The 22,393-nt window shown below is 37.0% G+C and overlaps 2 protein-coding genes across 2 annotated transcripts; both read left to right on the forward strand.

Annotated features, from left to right (window-relative positions):
* On the forward strand, window positions 1-12,686 carry LOC147499421 (protein HUA2-LIKE 3-like). Its single transcript, XM_086561222.1, has 12 exons — window positions 1-410; window positions 1,127-1,203; window positions 4,660-6,810; window positions 6,959-7,478; window positions 8,777-8,885; window positions 10,252-10,364; window positions 10,453-10,637; window positions 10,734-11,193; window positions 11,285-11,747; window positions 11,851-12,003; window positions 12,149-12,192; window positions 12,279-12,686. The coding sequence occupies exons 1-11, from the start codon at window positions 282-284 to the stop codon at window positions 12,172-12,174; spliced, it is 4,386 nt and encodes a 1,461-aa protein (XP_086417348.1). The 5' UTR covers window positions 1-281; the 3' UTR covers window positions 12,175-12,192; window positions 12,279-12,686.
* Window positions 12,687-12,908: 222 nt separating this feature from the next.
* GPX5 (glutathione peroxidase 5) lies at window positions 12,909-15,750 on the forward strand. Its single transcript, XM_086561224.1, has 6 exons — window positions 12,909-13,190; window positions 13,263-13,339; window positions 13,418-13,479; window positions 14,576-14,694; window positions 15,172-15,339; window positions 15,471-15,750. The coding sequence occupies exons 1-6, from the start codon at window positions 13,131-13,133 to the stop codon at window positions 15,501-15,503; spliced, it is 519 nt and encodes a 172-aa protein (XP_086417350.1). The 5' UTR covers window positions 12,909-13,130; the 3' UTR covers window positions 15,504-15,750.
* The last annotated feature ends 6,643 nt before the right edge of the window (window positions 15,751-22,393 follow it).

Below are 22,393 nucleotides of genomic sequence, written 5' to 3' on the forward strand. Positions count from 1 at the left end.
GTGAACGGAAAGAGTTACTAGTCTTCTCCTCTTCTTCCCACATTTTTATTTTTTTTTTTTCTCTCTCCTCAAAATTCCAAAAAGAAAAAAAAACTCCTTTCTCTCCTCCACACCCACTCTCAAATGCCAGAAAATCTCAAAATTTCACCAAAATCAAATTCTCAAATCCAAAAAACCGCTTCCCTTTTCTTTACTAGAAGAAAAGAGAGCGTTTTTAAGCAAAGCCAATTTTTTTTATTCAATTTTTATATGAATTTTGAGTAAAACTTTGTTGAAATTTAATGGCACCAAGTAGAAGAAAAGGTTCTAATAAAGATAAAGCTGCTATTGCTGCTGCTAAAAAGAAGAATTGGAATGTTGGAGATCTTGTTCTTGCTAAAGTTAAAGGGTTTCCTGCTTGGCCTGCAACTGTAAGTTTTTAAATTTATGTTAAAAATTACTTCTTTTTTGGTTTTAAATTTTAAATTTTGATTATTTGATTCATTTTATTAGTGCCCATGTTTAGAAATTGATTGGCAACTGTTTAGAAATTGTAAAGTATGGTTTTTTATTGGTTTGGAACACTAGTTTTTGGGTTTTGGGTTATTTTGATTTGCCCCAATGTTTAGAATCAAGTATGGGGTTTGGTTTTTTGATTTGACAACCTAGAGTTTGATTATTGAGTAATTTGATTGACATCAAAGCCTGAAATTTGGCCTGCTGTGGTATGCTTTTGATTTTTAATTTTATTTTATTGTCTGAAACCCTAAAGTTTGCCTTTAAAGCTTCGAACATTGCGTGACACAGCAAATTGTTGATTGTTCCTGTTCTTATATGGTGGAAAATCATTCTAATTAGTTGTTTGATCGTGCCTTAATATAGACAGGGATTGATTTATTTTTCATCTTGGAAATCCTTAGTTTCTGAGTTTTTGATCTCTAGAAGGTTCTGTATGGTTGGTTTTTGGCCTCTCATTTGTAACCACAACATGTGTTGATTGCACAATGAAATTTTCCCTGCGGAATACATTTTCTAGTTGATTAAAGCATGCAAGGGACTATTCCCCTACCCTTAGCTTCTATCGTTTTCCTTTTTCATGATTGTTCGGCTTGTGTTGTTTACTTCACTTTTTTTTTGATGATGGTAGGTAAGTGAACCAGAGAAGTGGGGTTACTCAGCTGATTTAAAGAAAGTGCTGGTATACTTCTTCGGCACCAAGCAGATGTGAGTAGTTCTTCTAGAAATTTGCTATTTTTTCTGTGTCACTCTTAGATTTTACATAGGGTTCTTTTTGCATTGCTTTAGATTTCGTATTGTTTGTTTGGTTTAAATGTTATTCGTTTCCTTATTCATTTTCTAGGCAAGTTTGATACCGCAAACCTATTTTTGAACACTGTTCATATGAAAGGAAGATATGTTATTCTTTTAATCTCCAATGACCTTGAAGCATTTCAATAGGTAAGACTAGGGCTGTCAATGGGTTTCGATAACCCGATAACGGACCCTAACCAAACCGATAAAAAACGGTTTGGGTTTTGGTAATTTGGTTTGTCCTCCACCGACCCAAAACTGAACCGAACATCGATAAGATATTGGTTTGGTTTCGGGTTTGCCCTCCATCGAACCGATAAGATGACATTTTGGTAATATTTATGATTAATTTTGTATATATTTATCAATTGTGTGGTTGAAATTAATTGATTTAATTTAGGATTTAATTGATTTTATAGTTTTTGGTTCGGGTCGGTTCGGTTCGGTTTCGGTTTGCAATATATCTTATCGGTTTGGTTTCAGATGAAATATAATATTATTGGTTCGGTTCGGGTTCGGATTTTCTATAACCTGACCCAAACCGATCCATTGACATCCATAGGTAAGACACCAAATTAGGCATGAAGAGTGTATAATCATAAACATGTATTTTGAAACTCAACAAAAGCACTTATATACTAGTATAATACAAAGTGGGGAAAATGACCGCCAGTGTGGGGGACGAAGAAAACATCAAGTGTTTGCAGAAGAAGGTTTTTTTTTTTTTGTCTTTTGTTTTTGTTGGGGGGGAGGGGGAGGGGGTTGGGTGAAGAGACCGAGGTTAGTTAGTTTGCCGATGATATGGAGATGCAAGGAAATACACCATCTTAGAAGGTCTATTATTGTCCATGAAATAGCTTAAGACACTTGAGACCAGACTAAGTAGTAGACTGCTGTTGGTAAGGTTCTGCTGAGTTCATGTATGGTCTAAAAGACAAAGATGTAAAGACGTTCGTTTTATATTTTCCTTTAGGTGAGATCATTGTAATGATGAAGTTAGGGACTCAATTACAGCAGAAACTGTAGGGAATCAGGGATGGAGAAGGCTAAACCATTGGGCTTTGCTTTTAACCAATGACATTGTCAAGTGTTGCATAACAAATTTATATCATGGGAGTCAAGCAATTGTGCGCGATGTAGTAAGGTCATTGCAAAGAGCAACATATAGTTTGGTTAACTAAATTTTGACATTTGGCTTCTCCTTTAATGCACTCTTGAATGATGAAGAGACTAATAGAAAAAGGAGACTCCTGAGAAGTCATTGGAGTGTGAGTGGACCTTTTGAAGTTGAATACATGGGTGAATGCCTTTCACTAAGCTTTACTTGTTGTGGGAAGACGGATTCTTTTGAGAGTTATTCCCTGACCAAATGCAACATTTTGAAGGTACCAAGATTATGTATCATCTTATGTCATCCTTTGAGAGTTACCAAAGACTCCGAACTCTGAAGGTGTACCTTAAAGTATAAGAGCCAGGAGTGAAAGTGATTGGATGTCTTTTCACAACCTGTTCTATATGTTTTGAGAACCCACATTTCAATCGTGTGCATCTGGATGTCAGATACACATGATAGGTCGTCTGTCAATAATTTTGTGCAATTAATTCTCTCTCTCTCTCTCTGGTTCTAGATACATGTTTTGTCGGTTAGTGGATGAACCTTAATGTGTTGTGGTATTCGGTTGGCAGAAGTTGTCATTAGCAGCTTGCTAAGGAAACAGTCTACTCAACTAGGGATTTTATGATTGTTTGAAATGATATGGAATCAGTGCACCTTTTACTGATGAAAAAGTGTTCCAAGTCATTTTGGCTATCTTTCTTTGATAGCTTCTTTAAGATTCACATCCCATATAGTCTAATTGGCTGTGTACGTAAATTTGTTCTTCAAGTCTTGTCATTGAGATAAAAGGAGCCTCTCCAATCCAAATGCGAAGGAGCAAGGATCTGTTGCTAGTGGTCGGCCGATTCTCGATGTGGTGCTTATTGCAAATGAAGCAATTGAGTATAAGCAAATTAGTGGTATTCGTGGTTGTAAGATTGACTTGACGATTGTCCATCACCATGTGAGCTGCTAGTTCTTAGACTATGGGTTGAACAGTATAATATACTTAGGCCACACGTTGTCTATACCTCACCCGGTTGCAAGGAATTTTGAAGTACCATTTGTTAGGGCCATGCACATATAATAGTGTGTGGGCACACACATGTGTGCATGTGGTTTAAGTTGTGCAGCTGTGTCAATAGAAATGTAAGATTTTACTCTTTCTCTTTTTATTTGATTAACGTGGTTTAGAAAATGATTATGTGCATATAGAATAACTAATTTTTACTGTTATTTAACCTCACAGCACCATCAGGAACAGAAATACTTGTAACATAAAATTAGCACACGTCTTTCAATTGAGGAAAAAAAGGGATGGGATGCAATACCGCTTGTGCGGGCAAGCCCATTTATACAGTAGAATAGATGTATGTTGTTACATTATACCAATTTTGATGTTCTTCCACCCTATATATATACAACCATTTATTAAGGAACACTTCATTAGTAAGGGAGATTTATTATAACAAGGCCGCCATGTTTCTTAGGAGGATGAAGTCTACTATTTATCCTGGATTTTCGTAGGATCACCATCCCACACCAAATGAATTTTCTAATTATCTTTTCAATGTGATTTGGTAGGAGTTCCACTATGGTGTGTAGTAATTTCCATTTTTATTTTATTTATTTATGTATAATTTTTATCGGTAAAATTCACTCTGTATTCATAGAAAGATAATATTGTTACAATGTTGAAGGGCCTAAGTAGCAAGGATCTATTCGACCACACTCAACCTCCCCAAAACCCTAATTAGGCAATTACAAAAGCTCGTTCATCTCACTAGTCTATCCCAATTACACATGAAATCAACAAATTTTACACCCATAAACAATAGAGTAGCACGTCCCCAATCGAATAGGAGTTCATTGATTTCCCCTACCAATTTATGCATCTGCCTTTCCTTTTGTTCAAAAATCCTCTCGTTCCTTTCTTTCCATAGTGTCCATACAATGGCATTTGGTAGATGATCCGATAGCCATGTGGCTTTGTTAGAGAGTGGATCCATGATAGTACTCTTGCCAAAGGCCTCCTTTATATTTGATGGTGGCACCCAACCCAAATTCCAAAAGTGATGGGACATTTGAGGAGAAGGTGATCCCTATCTTCTTCCACCCAATTGCAAATATTCATACCCCAATGTAATTTCCATTTTTTCAAGTTGGAGTTTTACTCTTCTGCCTTGTTTCTTATTTCTTGGCGTGTTAAACTTCATTATGAATTTCTTGATTCTATCAGTGTTCTGTGCTTATGGGACATTTATATCATGTAGTGCATTTTGCAACCCTGCTGATGTCGAAGCTTTTACGGAAGAGAAAAAGAAATCTTTGCTGACAAAACGCCAGGGAAAAGGAGCTGATTTTGTTCGTGCTGTGCAAGAGATTGTTGATTGTTATGAAAAGTCAAAAGCACAGGCGAGAGATAACGAGGTAAATTCGGGTGATGAGTGTACCATCTCAAATGCTGGAAATTTGGAGGATTCTATTTGCAAATTGGAAGAAAAGAATCAGCCAGAAATCCCAGATGTAGTACCTAGTTCAAGGTTAGAAAGTTCTTGTGTTCCTGCCAATAGCAATGTATCACCGCAGCTCACTGATTTTCCTGCTGAAATGGAAAAAAGCGGTGTCCATTGCTGTGATACAGTGTCAGAGGAGCCAGGTGAAAATATCTCATCTCCTGATAATCATAGGTCAAAGAATTTGGTTCCTTCTGATTCGTTAAGAAAGAGTTTCATAGAGGCACCACTTCAAGGTTGTATTGTACAGAAAAGGACAGCAGTACGAAGGTGTAGGAGTACAGTAAAAGTTCAAACTGAAGTAACCCCATTTAATAATAGCAGCACAAATACTTGCAAAGTACTCTCAAATGGATTAAGGAATGAATCATCCAAACGAAGCAGAAGGAGCAGGAAATCTCCTGGTAGCTCTGTTTGGCATAATATGGAGTCACCTGGCTGTTCTACTGCCTTTGCTTCTAATATTAGCAGTGAAGATAATGGTTCTGATCTAGGCACAAGTAATTCTGATACAATCAGTAACAGTGGTGGAAACACCTTAGAGTCTACTTGCAAAAGTGAACAGGCTGGCATTGATGGTGAATGTTTGGATAGAGGTGTTCAGTTGAGTGATCAGTTACATCTCCCTGTTGAGACAGTTGTGTTTAAGAAAAAAAGGAAACCAAACAAAAAAAGAGTTGCTGAAGGTGCTGCAAGCCCAAAAAAAGGTTCTGGTTTAGATGCACCGGTGAATAAAACTTCACTAATTTCACCCAATGCTTGTGAAAACTTATTCAATCACTTCTCAAGGACTAATGGTGATGAGCATTTGCCATTAGTTAAACGAGCCAGGGTGCGCATGGGCACACCACCTTCTGAAGAGAAGCAGCTTAATGAGAAGGTGGATGATGCTGAAGAAGAATCCTCAAAGGAAGTTTTGACGAGCAATGCAGAGACACAGTCTTCTATTAGTTGTGGTAGCAATGTTTTTACCAGGAAAACCTCTGTGGAGTTGAAGGAAGATGTTAATGGTTCATCTGCTCCAAATGGTTTTGCCCACACCGAAAGAAAGCATATTTGGAATGCTAAGAAACACCAGTTACGTGGTTCAGTTGATGGTGAAGCTGCCTTGCCTCCTTCTAAACGACTTCACCGGGCTTTGGAAGCAATGTCTGCCAATGCAGCTGAAGAAATTCAAACATTTTTTGAAGTTCGAGGAACTTCAAAATTCATGGCTGATAATAGTTATAAAGATTCCTCTGAGAAGAGTTCAGCTACTACTTCTGTGGGTAATGAGGTAGGGATTGCCTCTGCAGTTTACAATGGGAACTCCTTTGGAGGTAATGATGCAAATGTGGAGAGTGAGTCTGGACTGCTGCCTGGTTTGAACTATACGTCTGAGGTTCTGGTGAAATCTTCTTTGGAACCAAAATCTTGTGATTCTCTTGTTGAGTGTTCTATGACATTACAAGCTGATGAGTTCAAAGAAATGATATTAGATTCTAAGACTTCTATGGAGGTAGAAAATGCTGATAACTTGTCAGTTGATACTTATTCTGGTGAGACAAAGGATACTGTGAGAAGTCCACGTCCTTCATCCTTCAAGCCAAAGCAGGGGATTCCTGGATCCTGTCTGGAGTCGATGGATCTTTTGTCACCTACGGCGAAGAGAGAGAAACATGAATTTCCTGGATCAAGTCATGGGAGCCTTGAGGACAGCGCGAATTCAGAACATGCCTTTCCTCAAGAAGACAAGTTGGCCCAAGAGCATGTTACTTCACAACTTAATAACCAGAGACATGATTCATCAGAGGTTAATGAAGCTGGATTTTCCTTGAGTGGTGATGGTGCTCGTATATCTTTTGGGAATGTGGATTGTAAAAATATGCAGTCTCTGATATCACCGTTAGATAAAAATACTCGGTTCAGGTAAGCAGTTTTTATTTATTCTATTCTCGCACAGCTTTGAAGTAGTAATAGTATTTATTTGTTGCTCTTCTTTTTTGTTTGTTTGGTTGCACATTTCTTAGATTTATTTTGCTTTAGAACTTCATAGTTGATTATTATTTTGGCATAGGTGTGAGGTTGTGAAAGAAGATAATTTTAAACCAGCAGAGCAAGACAGAGATGAGGTTTCAATGAGAGTCTCGGATGTTGCTACCCAGACTAAGCGACACATGTCTCTATCCACACCACTCTCTGATAATGTTCTGGACGAAAAGGTTGTTTGTGAGTCTTTGTCCAGTCCATCAGTCTCTAGGGTAGGTTCTTATGAGCATGTGTCCCCTCCAAGTACAACATGCCCTCAGTCCACTGTGGAAAATGGAAATCCTGTTTTACATAGTGGTAGTGGAAGTCAGGAGGTCCTTCCTCACTATAAGAAATCTACTCGTGTGCTGGAGATAGAGGAAGTAGGAATCTTGGGTTCGTCTTTTTCTCGTCGACAAAAGTCATTAGGGAAATGGACAAATACTGAAGCAAATGAAGTGCGGAAATCGTTCGAGTCTGTGCTTGGAACTTTATCGAGGACCAAGGAGAGTATTGGTCGAGCAACTCGCCATGCTATGGACTGTGCAAAATATGGAATTGCTGGTGAGGTAGGATGACATTCTGCTACTCTTTTGTTGTATTGTTAATAGGTTTATGGCTAGCAGCTTGGCTCCAAGTCTCCGACTCTTTGCTTTACTGATATTTATTTTTTTTGTTGGAGATCACTTTATTTTTTTTCTTGTCCTGGTTTCATGGTACTACAGTAGTTTGAAGCTGTATTAGAATGCATTGTTTGACTTCCACTGTTCTTTAGCTTTTTCTTTGAAGTGCTCAATTTTGTTACTGTTTCCTTAAAGCGTTTTTTGATACTGTTACTGGTAGAAGACTTTGCTATAAGGGTGATAGTGCTTTACAAGAAAGCAAACCAGAGCAAAGATTTGGAGGCAGAGCACCATAAAAAAATAAGTAATAACCCCTAGTAAAGACTCTTATCACTGTGTGTGTGATATTATTTTATATGTGTGATGATAATATATATGTATATATTCAAAACTTTTATTTTGTACATGGTCTGTATCTGTACTAGATATACTTTGTACATATTGTTTGCACCATTTCGATCCTCATGGCCTTGTTGTTTTTGATACTATATTTACTCTGCTTTGGAGATTGTTGAGAGGAACAGTAGTTTTAGACACCTTTTTTTTTTATTGGTAAAAATCAATTCATTAATAATAACATAAAGATACAGTGTTACAAGTAATATGCTAAGTAGCAAGGAGCTACTCAATGCCCGGTTACAAACCCTTTTATGGTACAAGGGTATCCCAATTACAAATAAAGTCTTGGTAGGTCACCCCTTTGAAACATGGGTTAGCACATGCCCAATCGTGTAACTCCTCTTTCATCCCTTCCACTACCTTGTGAACGTCTTTTTCTAGTTACTCAAATATTCTTGTGTTCCTCTCTCACAATAAAGGTTACTCAAATAAAGGTTATTGCTATTGATCATATTTTTGATGTCTCATTTCTTCATTAGTTACTTGTTAGTAGGTAGCATGAATCTTAAACATAACTAGCATAAACGGGGGATACGAGGGCAAGGTGTCACATTCTTAATTATGTATATTTCATGCCCCATTTGTGAATGTTATTTTTAATATTATTATGGTTATAGCAGTATAATCGTTTGTTATCATCAGCACTGTTATTATTGTTTTTATTATCGCAGTCCTCATCGCCAACATTGTCACACTACTAGAACTTCTACTACTTTAGGATCCGAAATTTGCATTCTTTATCTTTGTAGTTATTTCATTTCCACAGTTGAGTTTTTTTGTTTCTGGTCTTGTGGTCAAAACAAAGTTCCTAATTAGTCCCCTGTCTTTTTGTTATCTTAACTTAGGTACTTGAAATCCTTGTTCGAAATTTGGAAAACGAATCAAGTTTGCGCAAAAGAGTTGATCTGTTCTTCTTAGTGGATTCTATCACTCAGTGTTCTCGTGGTCAGAAAGGTATTTTCCTTAACTTACATATCTCTGGTTGACTTGCTAGTGTGTTGTGATCATTTTTACCATATCTCATTTTGGTTAAGAATATCATTTTCCTATTATTCTCTTTATCTTATTTTACACTTGTGATAGGGACAACAACAACAATGATAATAATAATAATAATAAACTCAATAAAGAGAAATATCATTAATTGGCGATCCGAAATACTCTCTATTTTTAACAATGCAAAAGTGAGGAATTCTTGTGAATTGATTCCAAGTTTAAGTAAAAATCGAATTTTCACCTATCAAATCTGTTACTCCATGGTCTGATAGATCTTTTAAAGAACTCACTAATTGGACGAGAATAAAGATAGTCTTATTAAACATGTCCATATCAATACTGACAAAAATGAAACTTATAGTAAGAGGAAAATCCGTTGACTTCGTAAATCGTGAGGGTTCAAGTCCCTCTATCCCCCAAAAAAAGTTCGCTTTACTCCCTTGCTATTTCTCTAACTACTTTGTTCATCCTCTTTTTTTTTTTCAGTGGTTCCACTTGAGTTATGTTTATTAGTCGTTTTACTCTTTCACAAGTGGACCTTGGGGGAAAGGTTTCTCTCCTATCACAACTCCTGTGATATATACAGTATATGTGCAAATCAACATCTATGAATAAAAAGCCAGGTTGCAAAGAGGAAATCATTACATTGAATCTTTATCGTTCTATATTCAAACAGACCAAATGGTCCTGTTTAAATAGGACTGTCAATGGCTCGGATTCGAGCAGGACTAATATATAATCAGGCCTGGTCCAATAAGGACAATGGGTCCGATCACGACTTACATCTAAAAATGTTTTATTTTTATAAAACTAATTTGAGGAGATTCAAACCCAGGTCACTTCAATGAGAATGCAGTGCACTACCAGCACATAAGCTCTTATATGCTGAAGTTATTGGGTTTCTTCTTTCTTTTTAACCTTAGATCACGTCTCATCCTACTTTTTCTTGATTGGTTATATTGGAATAATAAGCTTTGTTTACTGGTCTCAGAAAAGGTAAATGGATGATTTGTATCGTCTTATATACATCCTCTTACTCATCTTTCTCTGGACAAGGCGATTCTCTTCCCCATTAAGACACAGTAGTAGACAATAAAACTCTCAATTCATTCAGTGTCATCTTAATTAAATCTCAGTGGGCAAAGTTTATTGATCTGTGGGATGAAAGTGTTTGTAACACTGAAATTGGTATGAGTTACATTAAGCGGGGAATGTAGGACCACTTGCTGTTTATCTGCAAGTATATTTGTTAGTTTTCTTGATCGGTAAGTATATGTTTTGTTACAAGAATGTTCTGAAGGATTGATGAAGTTGAATATTTCAGGTGATGTCTCTGACATCTACCCTTCAGCAGTTCAAGCAATGCTTCCGCGTTTGTTATCAGCCGTTGCTCCTCCTGGAAGTGCTGCAAGGGAAAATCGCAAGCAGTGCCTTAAGGCAAGCAAAAACAGATATGTTTAAATTGTTGTGTTTAGAACCTTTACCTCAATTTTATAATTAACTCTGCTTCTTTCCCTTTAAAAAGGTTTTGAAGCTCTGGCTGGAAAGGAAAACTCTTCCTGAATCTGTTATCCGCCACCACATGCGAGAACTTGATTCTGAATCTATCTCCTCTCGGCGCCCATTACGGATCGAAAGGGCTTTAAAGGAAAGGGCTTTAAATGACCCTATCCGGGAAATGGAGGGTATGCATGTTGATGAGTATGGAAGGTGTGGATATGATATTCTTATGTGTTGTTTTTTAAAGGAAGTATGTACATCATTCTTTGGTGGTCATGACTTTTGGTTCTTGATTTCTGGCCTCAGCAACGCGAGTTTCCAGATTCCTGGATTCTGTATGTCACGGATGATGGAAGATGAAGAGGGAAGTGATGCGGAAGATAGGAGCTTTGAAGCTGTGACACCTGAACAAGATCCTGAAGTTGCAGCTGAGCGAGGAGCGACACCTTCATCTGCTATTGAAAAACATTGTCATATTTTAGAAGATGTTGATGGGGAGCTTGAAATGGAGGATGTCGCTCCTTCCTATGAAGTTGAAAGTTCTGCATATGATGTCTCTGGAGCTAATAATGCTGGTACTTCACACCGTCAGTTTGAGCAGCGTCTCCCATTGACATATGCCCCTCCACTCCCTGAATACTGTCCACCATCACCTCCGCCTCTTCCAGCCTCTCCACCGCCATTGGTTCCTCCCCCTCCAACTCAATCAGTCACCTGCCATCCCTTCACTGATAGTGTGGATTTAAAGCTCCACACAGATAATGATGTGAGTATTTATTCTGGAAGTCATTGTTCTAAATTTCCTTTTCTTATAATCAGTTTGTTTAGTGCATGCTTTAATATGGTTTTGTGATTAGAGTATGCAAAATCCCTCTCAACATATGCCTCGGCAATCAGATGCAAGGAGTTTGAGCTCAGTGGCTTCCGAGAAAGTGCAGTATCATGCTCCTGGATATAGGGACTTGGGGAAGCAATCTCTGAGACCGGGTTATTTTAGCTCCTCTAGTTCCTGTCGCAGAGCGTCTTCTCCACGTCCATCTGTACATACAAGGAATAATGTGCAGCATACTAATGGTGCGACCCTACATAATAAAAGCTACCATCTGCAGCCACCACCCCCTAGGCTCTCTAATCAGTTCTCCTATGTTCAAGCCGATCAGCGAAGGCAGTCTTGGATGGAAGCTTCATCTTCTTTCACCAGGAGGTATCCATATGGACATGATAGGCATAGGGAGGATATGTACGAGAACGGAGAGAGAATGGATTTCGCCCCACATGATATTGGAGAGAGATATAGAATGGGCACACCTGTTCATTCAGGTATTTTATTTGCTAATCTGGCACGTTTGGTTGTATTACTTGCTTTGATTATGTGGTGTTGTTCTCTTATGTCTCCCCCCCCCCCCCCCTTTCCTTTGAACAGGCCCTGTACAGTCAGACAATCACAGAGCATCTTATGCTCCTAATTCGCACTATGGCCCACCAATGGACTCCACGCGGATACTAGATCGTGGTTGGTCTTTTCCTCCCAGGACATCAAATTATCATAACCCTAGACCCTTTAGGCCACCTGAAGGTAGCTAAATGTTTTTGCTCACTTCTATTACCATTAGTATTTATTTGGATCCAGTTTACTACTTGTTGAACTCATGGAACTATGTTAGCTCCTGCAAGGTGGATTCTTACTCAATAGAGGCTCACTTTTCTTTGTGATTATGCAGCTCCCAGCTTCTGGAGGCCAAGATAGACATCCATGTAGACTTAGGTATTGTATATCAATTTTTTTAATCTCATTTGTTTTGAATTGATTATACTAGTTCTTTCTCATGAAGTTTTCTTTTATATTACTAGGTGTGAGCCATTTTTGATCTGGATTCTGCAGCTTGTTAGGATTTCGGAAATTTGAGATACTTCTCCGGCAAACATATCTTTCTTGAAAGAAAGAAAAGTTGGGAGAACACATGTAACCTATCTCATTGTACATATGTACCTCATTTTCATCCTGCAAATGCAGGAGCGGAGTGACAGTCTGTGGGGAGAGCTGTAACTTAGTTAAATGGTTTCATGTATCATTTTTTTTTTCTTTATTTAGATATACTTAGTTTTTAGCCTTAGGAATTTAGTCAATGGTAAGTTTTCATTTTTTTTTGTTCACCCGAACATGTAACTTTTTTGGTTCAATAGAGGAACGGGCAACATAAAATCTTTCAAAATGAAGTCGTTCTGATAAATGATATTTGGTTTTAAGCCTTTGTTTTATGCCCTTATAGCAGCTGCATTCACCATTATTGCGTTATCCATGACTCGATGTATTAAGCAGCTGATAGACAAGGGATTGTAAACAGCAGACTTGTTTTCCTGTGGTGGGACCCATTTCTTGCTATTTCGATATCCGCTCTTTAAATATGGCAACATGCATTTATACTCCCCCAACAACTTTAATTCATAAGAGTTGTACGCGTGTTCTACCCATGCACACTTGATAAGAGTAAAATGAATGTTTGTTTGTACACACTTGACAGACGTGAAGTTATTTTAGCAATTCAATCTTAATCAACTTCAAATCCAAATTAGGTGCCAGGTGTCACACGACTTGACTTGATTGACTCATCTCTATCCCAAAATAACAAGATTGTTTTTTCTGTTTTAATTTTTGTTCGTTGTGCCTTAATCCTCCCCCACGAGAAACGAGAAGAAGAAGAAATGGGGGCTAGCCAAAGCTCAGAACAGCTTCCTTCCTCTTTGCATGAGCTCAAAGTTAAGGTATGTTTTGTTTTGTTTGGTACGAGAAGAAATCAAAGTTGGATTCTTTATGGCTGCTTTGTTTGTGTACAGGATAATAAAGGGAAGGAGGTTGATCTCAGTGTGTATAAAGGGAAGGTTCTTATTGTTGTTAACGTTGCTTCTAAATGGTAAGTGTCTCTCTATGTTGCCTTTGTGGATTTTTTTTTTATTGGATGGTTTTTTGGTGATGTGTGTTTTTGAAACAGTGGGTTTACAAACACCAATTATGAGCAGTTGACTGAGCTTTATACCAAGTACAAGGACAAAGGTCAGTTTCTTATTCTTTTGCCTTGCTTTTTCTTTCTTAATAGTTAGTATATGTCTGTGTTTGTATGGTGGCAAAATGTACCTGTCATGATGGTAATCAAAATGCATTGTTTTGGTTATCGAATAAATGATTCCTTTTCATTTGGGTGGTGTGATGGTGTCACATAAAATGATTCCTTTTTTATTTATGTTGTCAATTTTTTTGGTGTGAAGAGTAGATTTTGTTAGGAAAAAAGAGGGAAAATATGCCATTTACATTGAGCAATAGGCAGGATTTTTCCAACTCACTTCAATCTGCGCTCTAACCAACTGGGTGCTAGAAGTCGCTTGGGTTTTCTAGGTTCATCTAGGCTCCATAAAATAAAACAGAGTAGAAATAACGTTATTTTATTTTCCTCTTATTTACACCATTCTTAAACATTTTCTTATCCTTTTATGGTTAAATTGCGGGCACTCAGATAAGGTTTGTGTCACACCCAAGTTTGATGTAGCCATCGGCACAGTGGCAACTACTCGGAGTGTAGTGATTGAATGAGCAGACATTACGTACATGATGTCTAAGTTGGATTTGGTCTGCTTATAAGAATTAAATGCACTTTATCTTCAAGGTCAAAGTGAAGTAGAAGCTACTAACGTCATTTCTGGATGTTGATTTCTGATTTCGTATATGTAATACATAGCTTTCTTCTTTGATTATATTAATCCTTAAATGACTAATGGATGTAAGAATGAATAAAATTTTGTATTTAGTTTCTTAGATGTGCTTCTGTATTAGTACGTAATAAATGTTGCCGTATATGTTTTTGCATGATTACAACTTTTAGAAAACAAGAGGAGGAAATTTAGTATTACCAGCAACAGGATATGCTCTAGGTGATCTCCTAGGCTTTAGGGATAACCCTGGAGCCCAGCTACCCCTTGCAAGAGTTGTAATCTAGAGCTGTTAAACATAAAAATGTTTCCTTCACCTTCAATTTTTCTTTTTCCTTTTTTCTTGAAATTTATCCATGGATATAATTTCTTTTGATTATCTTCTTAAGCATGGTATGTCTTCTGATTGACTTGGAGTCCTTTACATGTTTGAGTGGATTTTTCAGGTTTTGAGATCTTGGCATTTCCTTGTAATCAATTCTTGAAGCAAGAGCCCTGGGATGAGGAAGAGGTGGAGAAATTTGCATGTACAAGGTTCAAGGCTGAATTTCCAATTTTCCAAAAGGTAATTGATAAAGTGGATCTGAAGCATTATGTATATGTTGTGAGCATTTCAGACTATGCTTGCATGTCAATCACATGTTTTTTTTTTTTCCAATTATTAGAAAGTATTGGGCTGAGCTAGTCAGATGGCTGCAGACTTGATTATAACATTTCTTCACTTGTGTGAGTTGTGACTGAAATTTTGAAAGGAATTCATTCTAGTCTTAAGAGTTGCCTGAAAAAAACAAGGGGGGCAAAAGAGAATAAGAAATGACCCCCAAGATAGAGTAATTATCAAATAAAAGAAGTCGCAATCAATTTCGTATCCATGTAATTGGTGGGTATTTATGCTGATTCTCCATCTTTTCATATATTATTACTGATGTATTTCCAAATATCGAAATAAAAAAATTACTGATGATTTTAAAAAAAATATATAAATATTATTAACACATTCATGCTAAAGGTGCTCAGCTATGGTTCTTTCTATTGCCTCCAGGTTTGTGTGAATGGTCCAGATGCGTCGCCTGTGTACAAATTCCTTAAAGCAAGCAAAACTGGTTTTATGGGGAGCAGGATAAAATGGAACTTCACCAAGTTTTTGGTGGATAAAGAAGGCCGCGTAATTGAACGCTATGCTACTATGACCACACCATTGGCTATCGAGGTCATATGCTTTCCTTGGCTTGGTTTTATTTATGTGTTGGTTTGTTTCATGCATGGGTTTGTTTTCATATGAAGATATATTGTTTTGTGTTTATGTACTTGTGTACTTATGCTACTTGTGTACTTATGCAGAAGGACATCCAGAGAGCATTAGGAGAAGTATGATATCTTTTATTGCATTTGGTTTGATTGGATTTGTTTCAATCGAATGTCTTCTGTCCAATTGGTTGTTGCTACGGATAGAGTATGGGCTGTAGATCTCCAGGCTTTTGTTTCAGATTAATGGTCATATTGTTTGGGAAAGGAAAGTAGTGTATATCAGCTCACTGTTATTTTATCCCCTTTTTTCTTCTTAATATGACTGTATAAGAACATAAGATATATGTTAACAGTCAACAACTTCTACTTGCTATACTCTTGATGCTTAAGTCTGGTTCAGCTGAGTACTGTAGTTGTTGCAGGTACCTGAGTGGTTCTTATTTGTGAGATGGTTTGGTTGAATTTTTAGTTTAGTACTTAAGTTTATAACTATTTAGTTTTTGTTGAACTTAGATGGAAAATTGAGAGGTGTCACTGGTTGTTCTAAGGTTTTTGTCACTTAAAATGGCAATCGGCTTAGTTTGACTTCCCATAAGTATTTATTAGTCAAATATGGTTTTGTGGTACTTCACAAGGTAACTAAAACAATAAATTTGGCCAGTGGGCCTGTAAAAGTGTGAAGGAAGAAATAGGTATATATGCATCCCTGCATGCATTGTATAAAGTGTTGATGCCAAGATTCCAATGGCAATATCATTGAACGTGGTACTCAATGTGTCTGATCGGTAAATACTGGTTAACCCTTTTATAATTTAAAGCTTAGTGTATCTTCTTCATCCATCTTTGCCACCATTTCCACCCCGTCACCACCAACCAAAATCTTTTTTTTTTATCTAAAAGAAGATGGAGTGGTGGATGAAGAAGATATATAATCACCATCGGATTCACGGATTAATTCTATTGGGACGAGTTAGATGACTATAATAACTTAAGTGATGGAATGATAATTTGGAAATTAAAGACATAAGAGCATTCCCAATGCATATGAATATCAAGAGGATGTGATAATATTTACCTTCAAATGGTAAAAAAACTTTGCCCAATGCAAATGTGAATATCAAGGTGACTATTTTCCCAAGTTAAAACGAGAGTGAAACCTTTAACCGAGATAGTAGCTGAGTTGGGAACTTCGGACGGGATGTTTTATTCCGTTTCGTGTGTTTTTTTAAATTTTTTGGTTTTTTTTTTTAACTTCTGACGGGATGTTTCATTCTGTCCGGTGTGTTTTTTCGATTTTAACATTCAGACGGAATCAAACATCTCGACCGAGAATAATAGTCACCTTTGCATTGGGCAGTCTCACCTTGCTTTTCACTAAAACGGTGGAAAAGAGGGGAAATAGAGCTGACGTAGAGGTGAATAAGAGTGGCTTGCATTGGGAATGCTCTAAAGACATTTTGGTCAAATAAATTTATGAAGAACCAAATCGTAAAAAAATTCGAAGTTTGTGGTATTGATAGGAGAGAAAAAAAGTTCGGATACCATTTAGGAAAAAAAAAATAGAAGTTCGTGATACTAAATAGTTATAAACTCTTACCTACTCAATGTGCGACTAAACTACATATTGTAAATATTACTAATACTCATATTTTCCAACACTCTCTCTCAAGTTGAAATATATTTCAGGTTTGCAATTACAATGCTAACCTCAACAAAGTATCAATAAAGACTCCTTTTTAAGCAAAAAAAAAAAAAAAAAAAAAAAAAAAAAAAAAAAAAGAAAGATTCTCATCTCCAAGCTCTAGCTGCAAACATCATCCTCGAACAAGCACCAACAACAACATCAACAAACAAAAACAAAGGCTCTAGACTTGTTGGTCTCGGTAGCTCCAAAAGGCTCCAGGCACATGCCATGGAAGCTCCAATAAAAAATGCTCCTCATCTAGAGGTAGCTCAAGAACTGGGTGCAAGCTTGACCAACAAAAAGAAAGAAGGTTGAGTTGGATCCAAGAATCAATAATAAACACCAATCATAATATCAGGGGTGATGTATCCAATCAAATCATGAACAATTTGGGGAGATGCAACCAAACCAACTAGAAAGAAATTTCATCCAAATGTCAACTTTTAGTACATAACAATTTTCATACATAAATACATTATACCAAAACTTCCAACATAGACTAGATGGACGCACACACGTTGTGTATTTTGTTTAAAACAAAAAAAAAATATTAAAACACGTACTGTTGTGGAACTTTAGTTGAGGCTGCGATTTTGCGGGTTAAAAGCTATTTATCCGAACATGAATCCAATCGGATTAGTAAAGTTCAATTGGACAAATCTAAAATATTCTGATCAAATTTTTAAAATTGTGTTTTTGATTCTTTCCTCATTATTTTGATTTCTTCTAGGCATCCCGCTCAGGGTGGTTACGCACGGAGTGGTTCATTATGTAAGGGGAGACATGTGGATGTACATGTTCGGCGTTGGGTAGCGATTGTGGTAGCCAGGGAAACTAGGTAAGACATAGATACGACGTGATTTTAAGGACACACAAAGAAAGCCTTAAATAATATAATTATGGTAATGTGTTGGTTAATGATGTATCTTCAGATAGATGATTGTATATGCTTGGCTGGTTATAGTTTAGTTAGAACCTAAGGCGCCTCGATGGAGGAACTACATGCCTTATTTATTATGAGTATAGTTTGTTGTGTGGTTAGTGGGAAGTTAAGGCGCCTCAGTGGAGGAACTACCTGCCTTAGTTATTGAACCTAAGGATGTTGTATTAGTTGTTAGAAGTTAAGGCGCCTCGGTAGAGGAACTAACTGCAGTATGGATTGTGTATATATAGGTATAATTATATGTTGTATTTTAGAGCTACTCACACCAGCATTTTTATAATGCTGACCCGATTTGTATGTTTGCTTATCGAGTGTGTTCATTAAATGAACACAGTTGATAAGTCTTGACAGGTTTAGTGTGGAAGAAGATTGGTTGCTGCTCGTGATTTGCATTAACGTCGCATTTCAAGATAGGCCTTGTTTTCCTTTGAGGTGATATAGATTTTCAGTTGAGACAATGTTATTTGTATTTTCATTTGTTAATTTTTGTAATGAAGAGGACTTTTGTTTAAGTTAAAAATTTTATTGGTTTATAATTATCCGCATATTTAAACTGTTTATAGGTTTTTGGAAGTGGAGAGTGCGTCACACCTCGAAAATCGAAGAGTCGGGAACAAATAATGTTTTTCCGAATTCTGTCGAAATTCAGGGTGTGACAGTTTAACTTCGGGGTATGTCGACTAAGCTATCCGAATTTACCAAAGGCGCATCTTAGGCCTGCCATATAGCCTAAGATACCAAATGCTCTGATCCGTATGGTTTGGTTTCAGTGAACCGGAAATACGTATGGTTATTTGTACATAATGACTTTCGTGTGAGGCCCAATTTATCTAGAGATATATCATTTACCAACATATTACCATAATTATATTAATTAAGGCTTTCTTTGTGTGTCCCTAAAATCACGTCGTATCTATGTCTTACCTAGTTTCCCTGGCTACCACAATCGCTACCCAACGCCGAACATGTACATCCACATGCCTCCCCTTACATAATGAACCACTCCGTGCGTAACCACCACGGGATGGATGCGCGACACCGTAAATCCTCACACGGAAGCCATTATGTAAGTAATGCCACTATTCGCATAAAATATCGTCGTCTCGCTCTTCTATTTTGCTTAACGGAATAATCAAGCCACTATTCGGTTACGCCCGGAAGGGCCATTCAGATTCATCAAACGCCGTAGGGTCAATCACATTACTTACGCCGAAGGCCATTCGAAATTTCATCAAAGCGCCCGGAAAGGGCCAATCATATCACATACGCCCACACAGGGCAAATCACATGAGTTGTGGTAGTCTGGTTCTAGGATTTTCGTTACGTAATTTATTCAGGTGTCATACATTTATGACTCATAATAATTCCATTATATCACGTGCATGTTGATTATCTTATTGCACTAAGCCACAATATTTAGAAATATCTCAATTATATCTCATAACCACTTTCATTCTTTCACGTGTCAATATATTATTGCACTACGCCACACTCCCGTGGGCAAATATTCACCAATACTATACTACCTCATAGTAGCATCTCACATATATAATAATAGAGCGTTTATACATTTATGTCTCCAAAACTATTGCATTTAATATATATATCCCACATATTACATAGTGTCACAATATCCACGTCAAATCTTAATTAGATAAAGACCACCAAATTTATACAAGCTTCCACAGCATTTTAGCATTTGATTTGTCCATACAATTTACAACATAAAATGTAGCACAATTAAAAAATCCACGATCAATCAAAGCCCAATATATATATGCTTTACACACTACTCACGTCAAATCTTAATTAGATAATGACAAACAACGTTATATAATATCAACAATATTTTATTATTATATTTGTCCATATTCTTAAACATGTGAAAAAACTGGAAAAAGTCAACATTCCACAGTCAATAGTCAAAGTGAACGGTCAACGGTCAAAGTCAACGGTCAATGGTCCAAGTCAAAGTCAACACGTCATGGTCAAAGTCAAAGTCGACACATCATGGTCGAAGTCAAACTGTCATTGTCAAACTGTCGTTTCCATGTTCGACAGGTTCAGGGTCATAGCCATGGTTCATGGCTAAGGTCAATGTGCATGGCTCATGGGCTCATGACCAAGGTAATGGTTCGGACCCAACTGGCCAAGCCCAAACCTTAAAACCCGGCCCCGAAAGTCTACACCAACTTATTATTCAACCTGACCCAATTGGGATCTATATTAAATCTTATGGACTGGCCCCAAGCAATATTAGAAACTGGCCCAAAAACTTTAGACTGAACTGGCCCAAAACACAACTGAGTTCGACCCGAAAATTTGACCTGAAACCGGCCCAATCAAAACCAAAACTGGTCCACAACTTAATTTGGAACTGGCCCAACACTTTAATTGGGTCGGCCCAAAGAAACAAAGAGAACTGACCCAACATAACTAATGTGGTCCAGCCCCCTAACAACTTAACTAAAATCCGGCCCAAACTAAATTAGATTTCGGCCCACACAAAATAAGGTTTTTTGCCCAACCAACAAACCTAAACCCAAGAGAAACCGACCCAGGCCCAATTCATCATCTTCTCCAACTGCCACCACCGGATCGACCACCGTCGACCTCCACTCGACCACCCATCTTAACCCACCGATTTTAATCCTCATACAAACCCCTACCACTTTAACAAAAACCAAAAACTCTAATATCAGTAATTCAACAATCTTCTTCAAACTAGATCTAGAGTTTCGACCTCCATTAAAGCTTGTTCCAAGCTCCAATCGACAGCCCCCACCCAATCCATCATCAACCCAACTACCACCATTCATCAAACCCCAAACAACAATACCAAATAATTCAAACAACGAAAATCACACATCAAAACCAAACCACCGATTATCCGCGATAATGGCGTTAGAAGCCATTAAAGCCTTCTCAAGCTCCAACAAAGACACTACACAAACCAAATCACAACTCAACCAACCCACCATACCAAAAAATAATACTCTAGCATCACACCCAAAACCTAGTTCGACCAAAACCACCATCACTACGGTTTCAAAACCCACCATCAGTACGGTTTCAAACCTCAAAAATATGGGACGATTTGTATCATTGTTGGGTTTGGGCGCCATTAACAGCCCAAACAAGGTTCGACATAAATCTTGGCGATTTCTCATTGTTGGACTCAAGGCGCCCATTGGCGACTTCCGAAGTTCCAAATGATTCAAACGGTTTAAATACAAATCCGAAATTCAACAAGGTTTAATAAAACAAATGGCACGAAGTCCAATACAACAGGATAATGAGTAGTATACAAAACAGAAACATTAGATAGTATACACCGATATACGAAAACTATACATCCGGTGAAATAGCAAAATAGCTACTCACCTTTATTAACAGCTCGATGAATCCTCCTAGCCCGAATCGTCGCGCTCCACCCTCCAGCAAACGAGTTTCTAGCTCTGCCTCCATTTTCATTATTTTTATTATCTTAAGAAACCCTATTCTCTAGAAAAATGTGTTTATATACTTGGGTTTGAAACCCAAGCCCAATACAGACTCGGGCCCAAAAATCAGGCCCGCATATCCCAAATCCAATCCAGCCGATTTTTAAATAAATAATTTAATTAATTAATAATTAAAAAATACATATTTTAAATACGGGCGTTACAACTATACACATCTCAAAAGAATATCGTCCCGAGATTCGGAAGTAAAGCTATACGAACAAATAACGTTGGTTATTAACTTAGAACATACCTAAGAATATACGTAGATTAAACTTAATCAAGATAACATTTGTATTAATTATTTCTAAATAATACCCGGATATATATCCTCATGCCATTACAAAACCTATTATAGTTTAACTGTCTATATTAAAACAAATTATTACTGTCACTTAAATACAAGATAAATATATCATATCTTTTTAGCATGTAGTTTCTTGACACGTAGCAGTCTCTACAAGAAATAATATTCTACGTAACTAATCAATAATACAGGGTAAGTTCATCCATGCATAAAACATTATGGAGTTTTCATTATCATGCACCAAAGAAAAATTTGTGCCTTAATACACTCAAAATAAAAATCACTCATGTCATTGATACTACACTAAAACTTTATATTCACTTTAGTTATACTCTCAGAAATATTAAATTTAAAACAACCCTTGAATCCTAATTCATGCTTGCAACTGGATCAAATATAGCACATATCAAAAAATAATTTTTCATATTCATCTATCAAAATCATATAGACTGAAACAAAACAATTAAGAATAAATACTCGACGCTCATTGCTATTATTATTATTACTAATTATTTTAAACGGTGAAAAGATTCAAAAATTAATCTCCATATACAATAACAATTAACATAATACTTGCTA

This window comes from Coptis chinensis, chromosome 5 (genome assembly GCF_015680905.1).
Source record: "Coptis chinensis isolate HL-2020 chromosome 5, ASM1568090v1, whole genome shotgun sequence".
Lineage (NCBI taxonomy): Eukaryota > Viridiplantae > Streptophyta > Magnoliopsida > Ranunculales > Ranunculaceae > Coptis > Coptis chinensis.

Excerpts from the sequence above, each read along its gene's own strand:
- GPX5 (XM_086561224.1), top strand. The coding sequence starts at position 13,131 with ATGGGGGCTAGCCAAAGCTCAGAACAGCTTCCTTCCTCTTTGCATGAG. Across the intron at positions 13,191-13,262 it reads TGCATGAGCTCAAAGTTAAG|GATAATAAAGGGAAGGAGGT; the intron begins GTATGTTTTGTT and ends GTTTGTGTACAG. Across the intron at positions 14,695-15,171 it reads AATTTCCAATTTTCCAAAAG|GTTTGTGTGAATGGTCCAGA; the intron begins GTAATTGATAAA and ends TATTGCCTCCAG.
- LOC147499421 (XM_086561222.1), top strand. The coding sequence starts at position 282 with ATGGCACCAAGTAGAAGAAAAGGTTCTAATAAAGATAAAGCTGCTATT. Across the intron at positions 411-1,126 it reads TTCCTGCTTGGCCTGCAACT|GTAAGTGAACCAGAGAAGTG; the intron begins GTAAGTTTTTAA and ends TGATGATGGTAG. Across the intron at positions 10,365-10,452 it reads ATCGCAAGCAGTGCCTTAAG|GTTTTGAAGCTCTGGCTGGA; the intron begins GCAAGCAAAAAC and ends CCCTTTAAAAAG.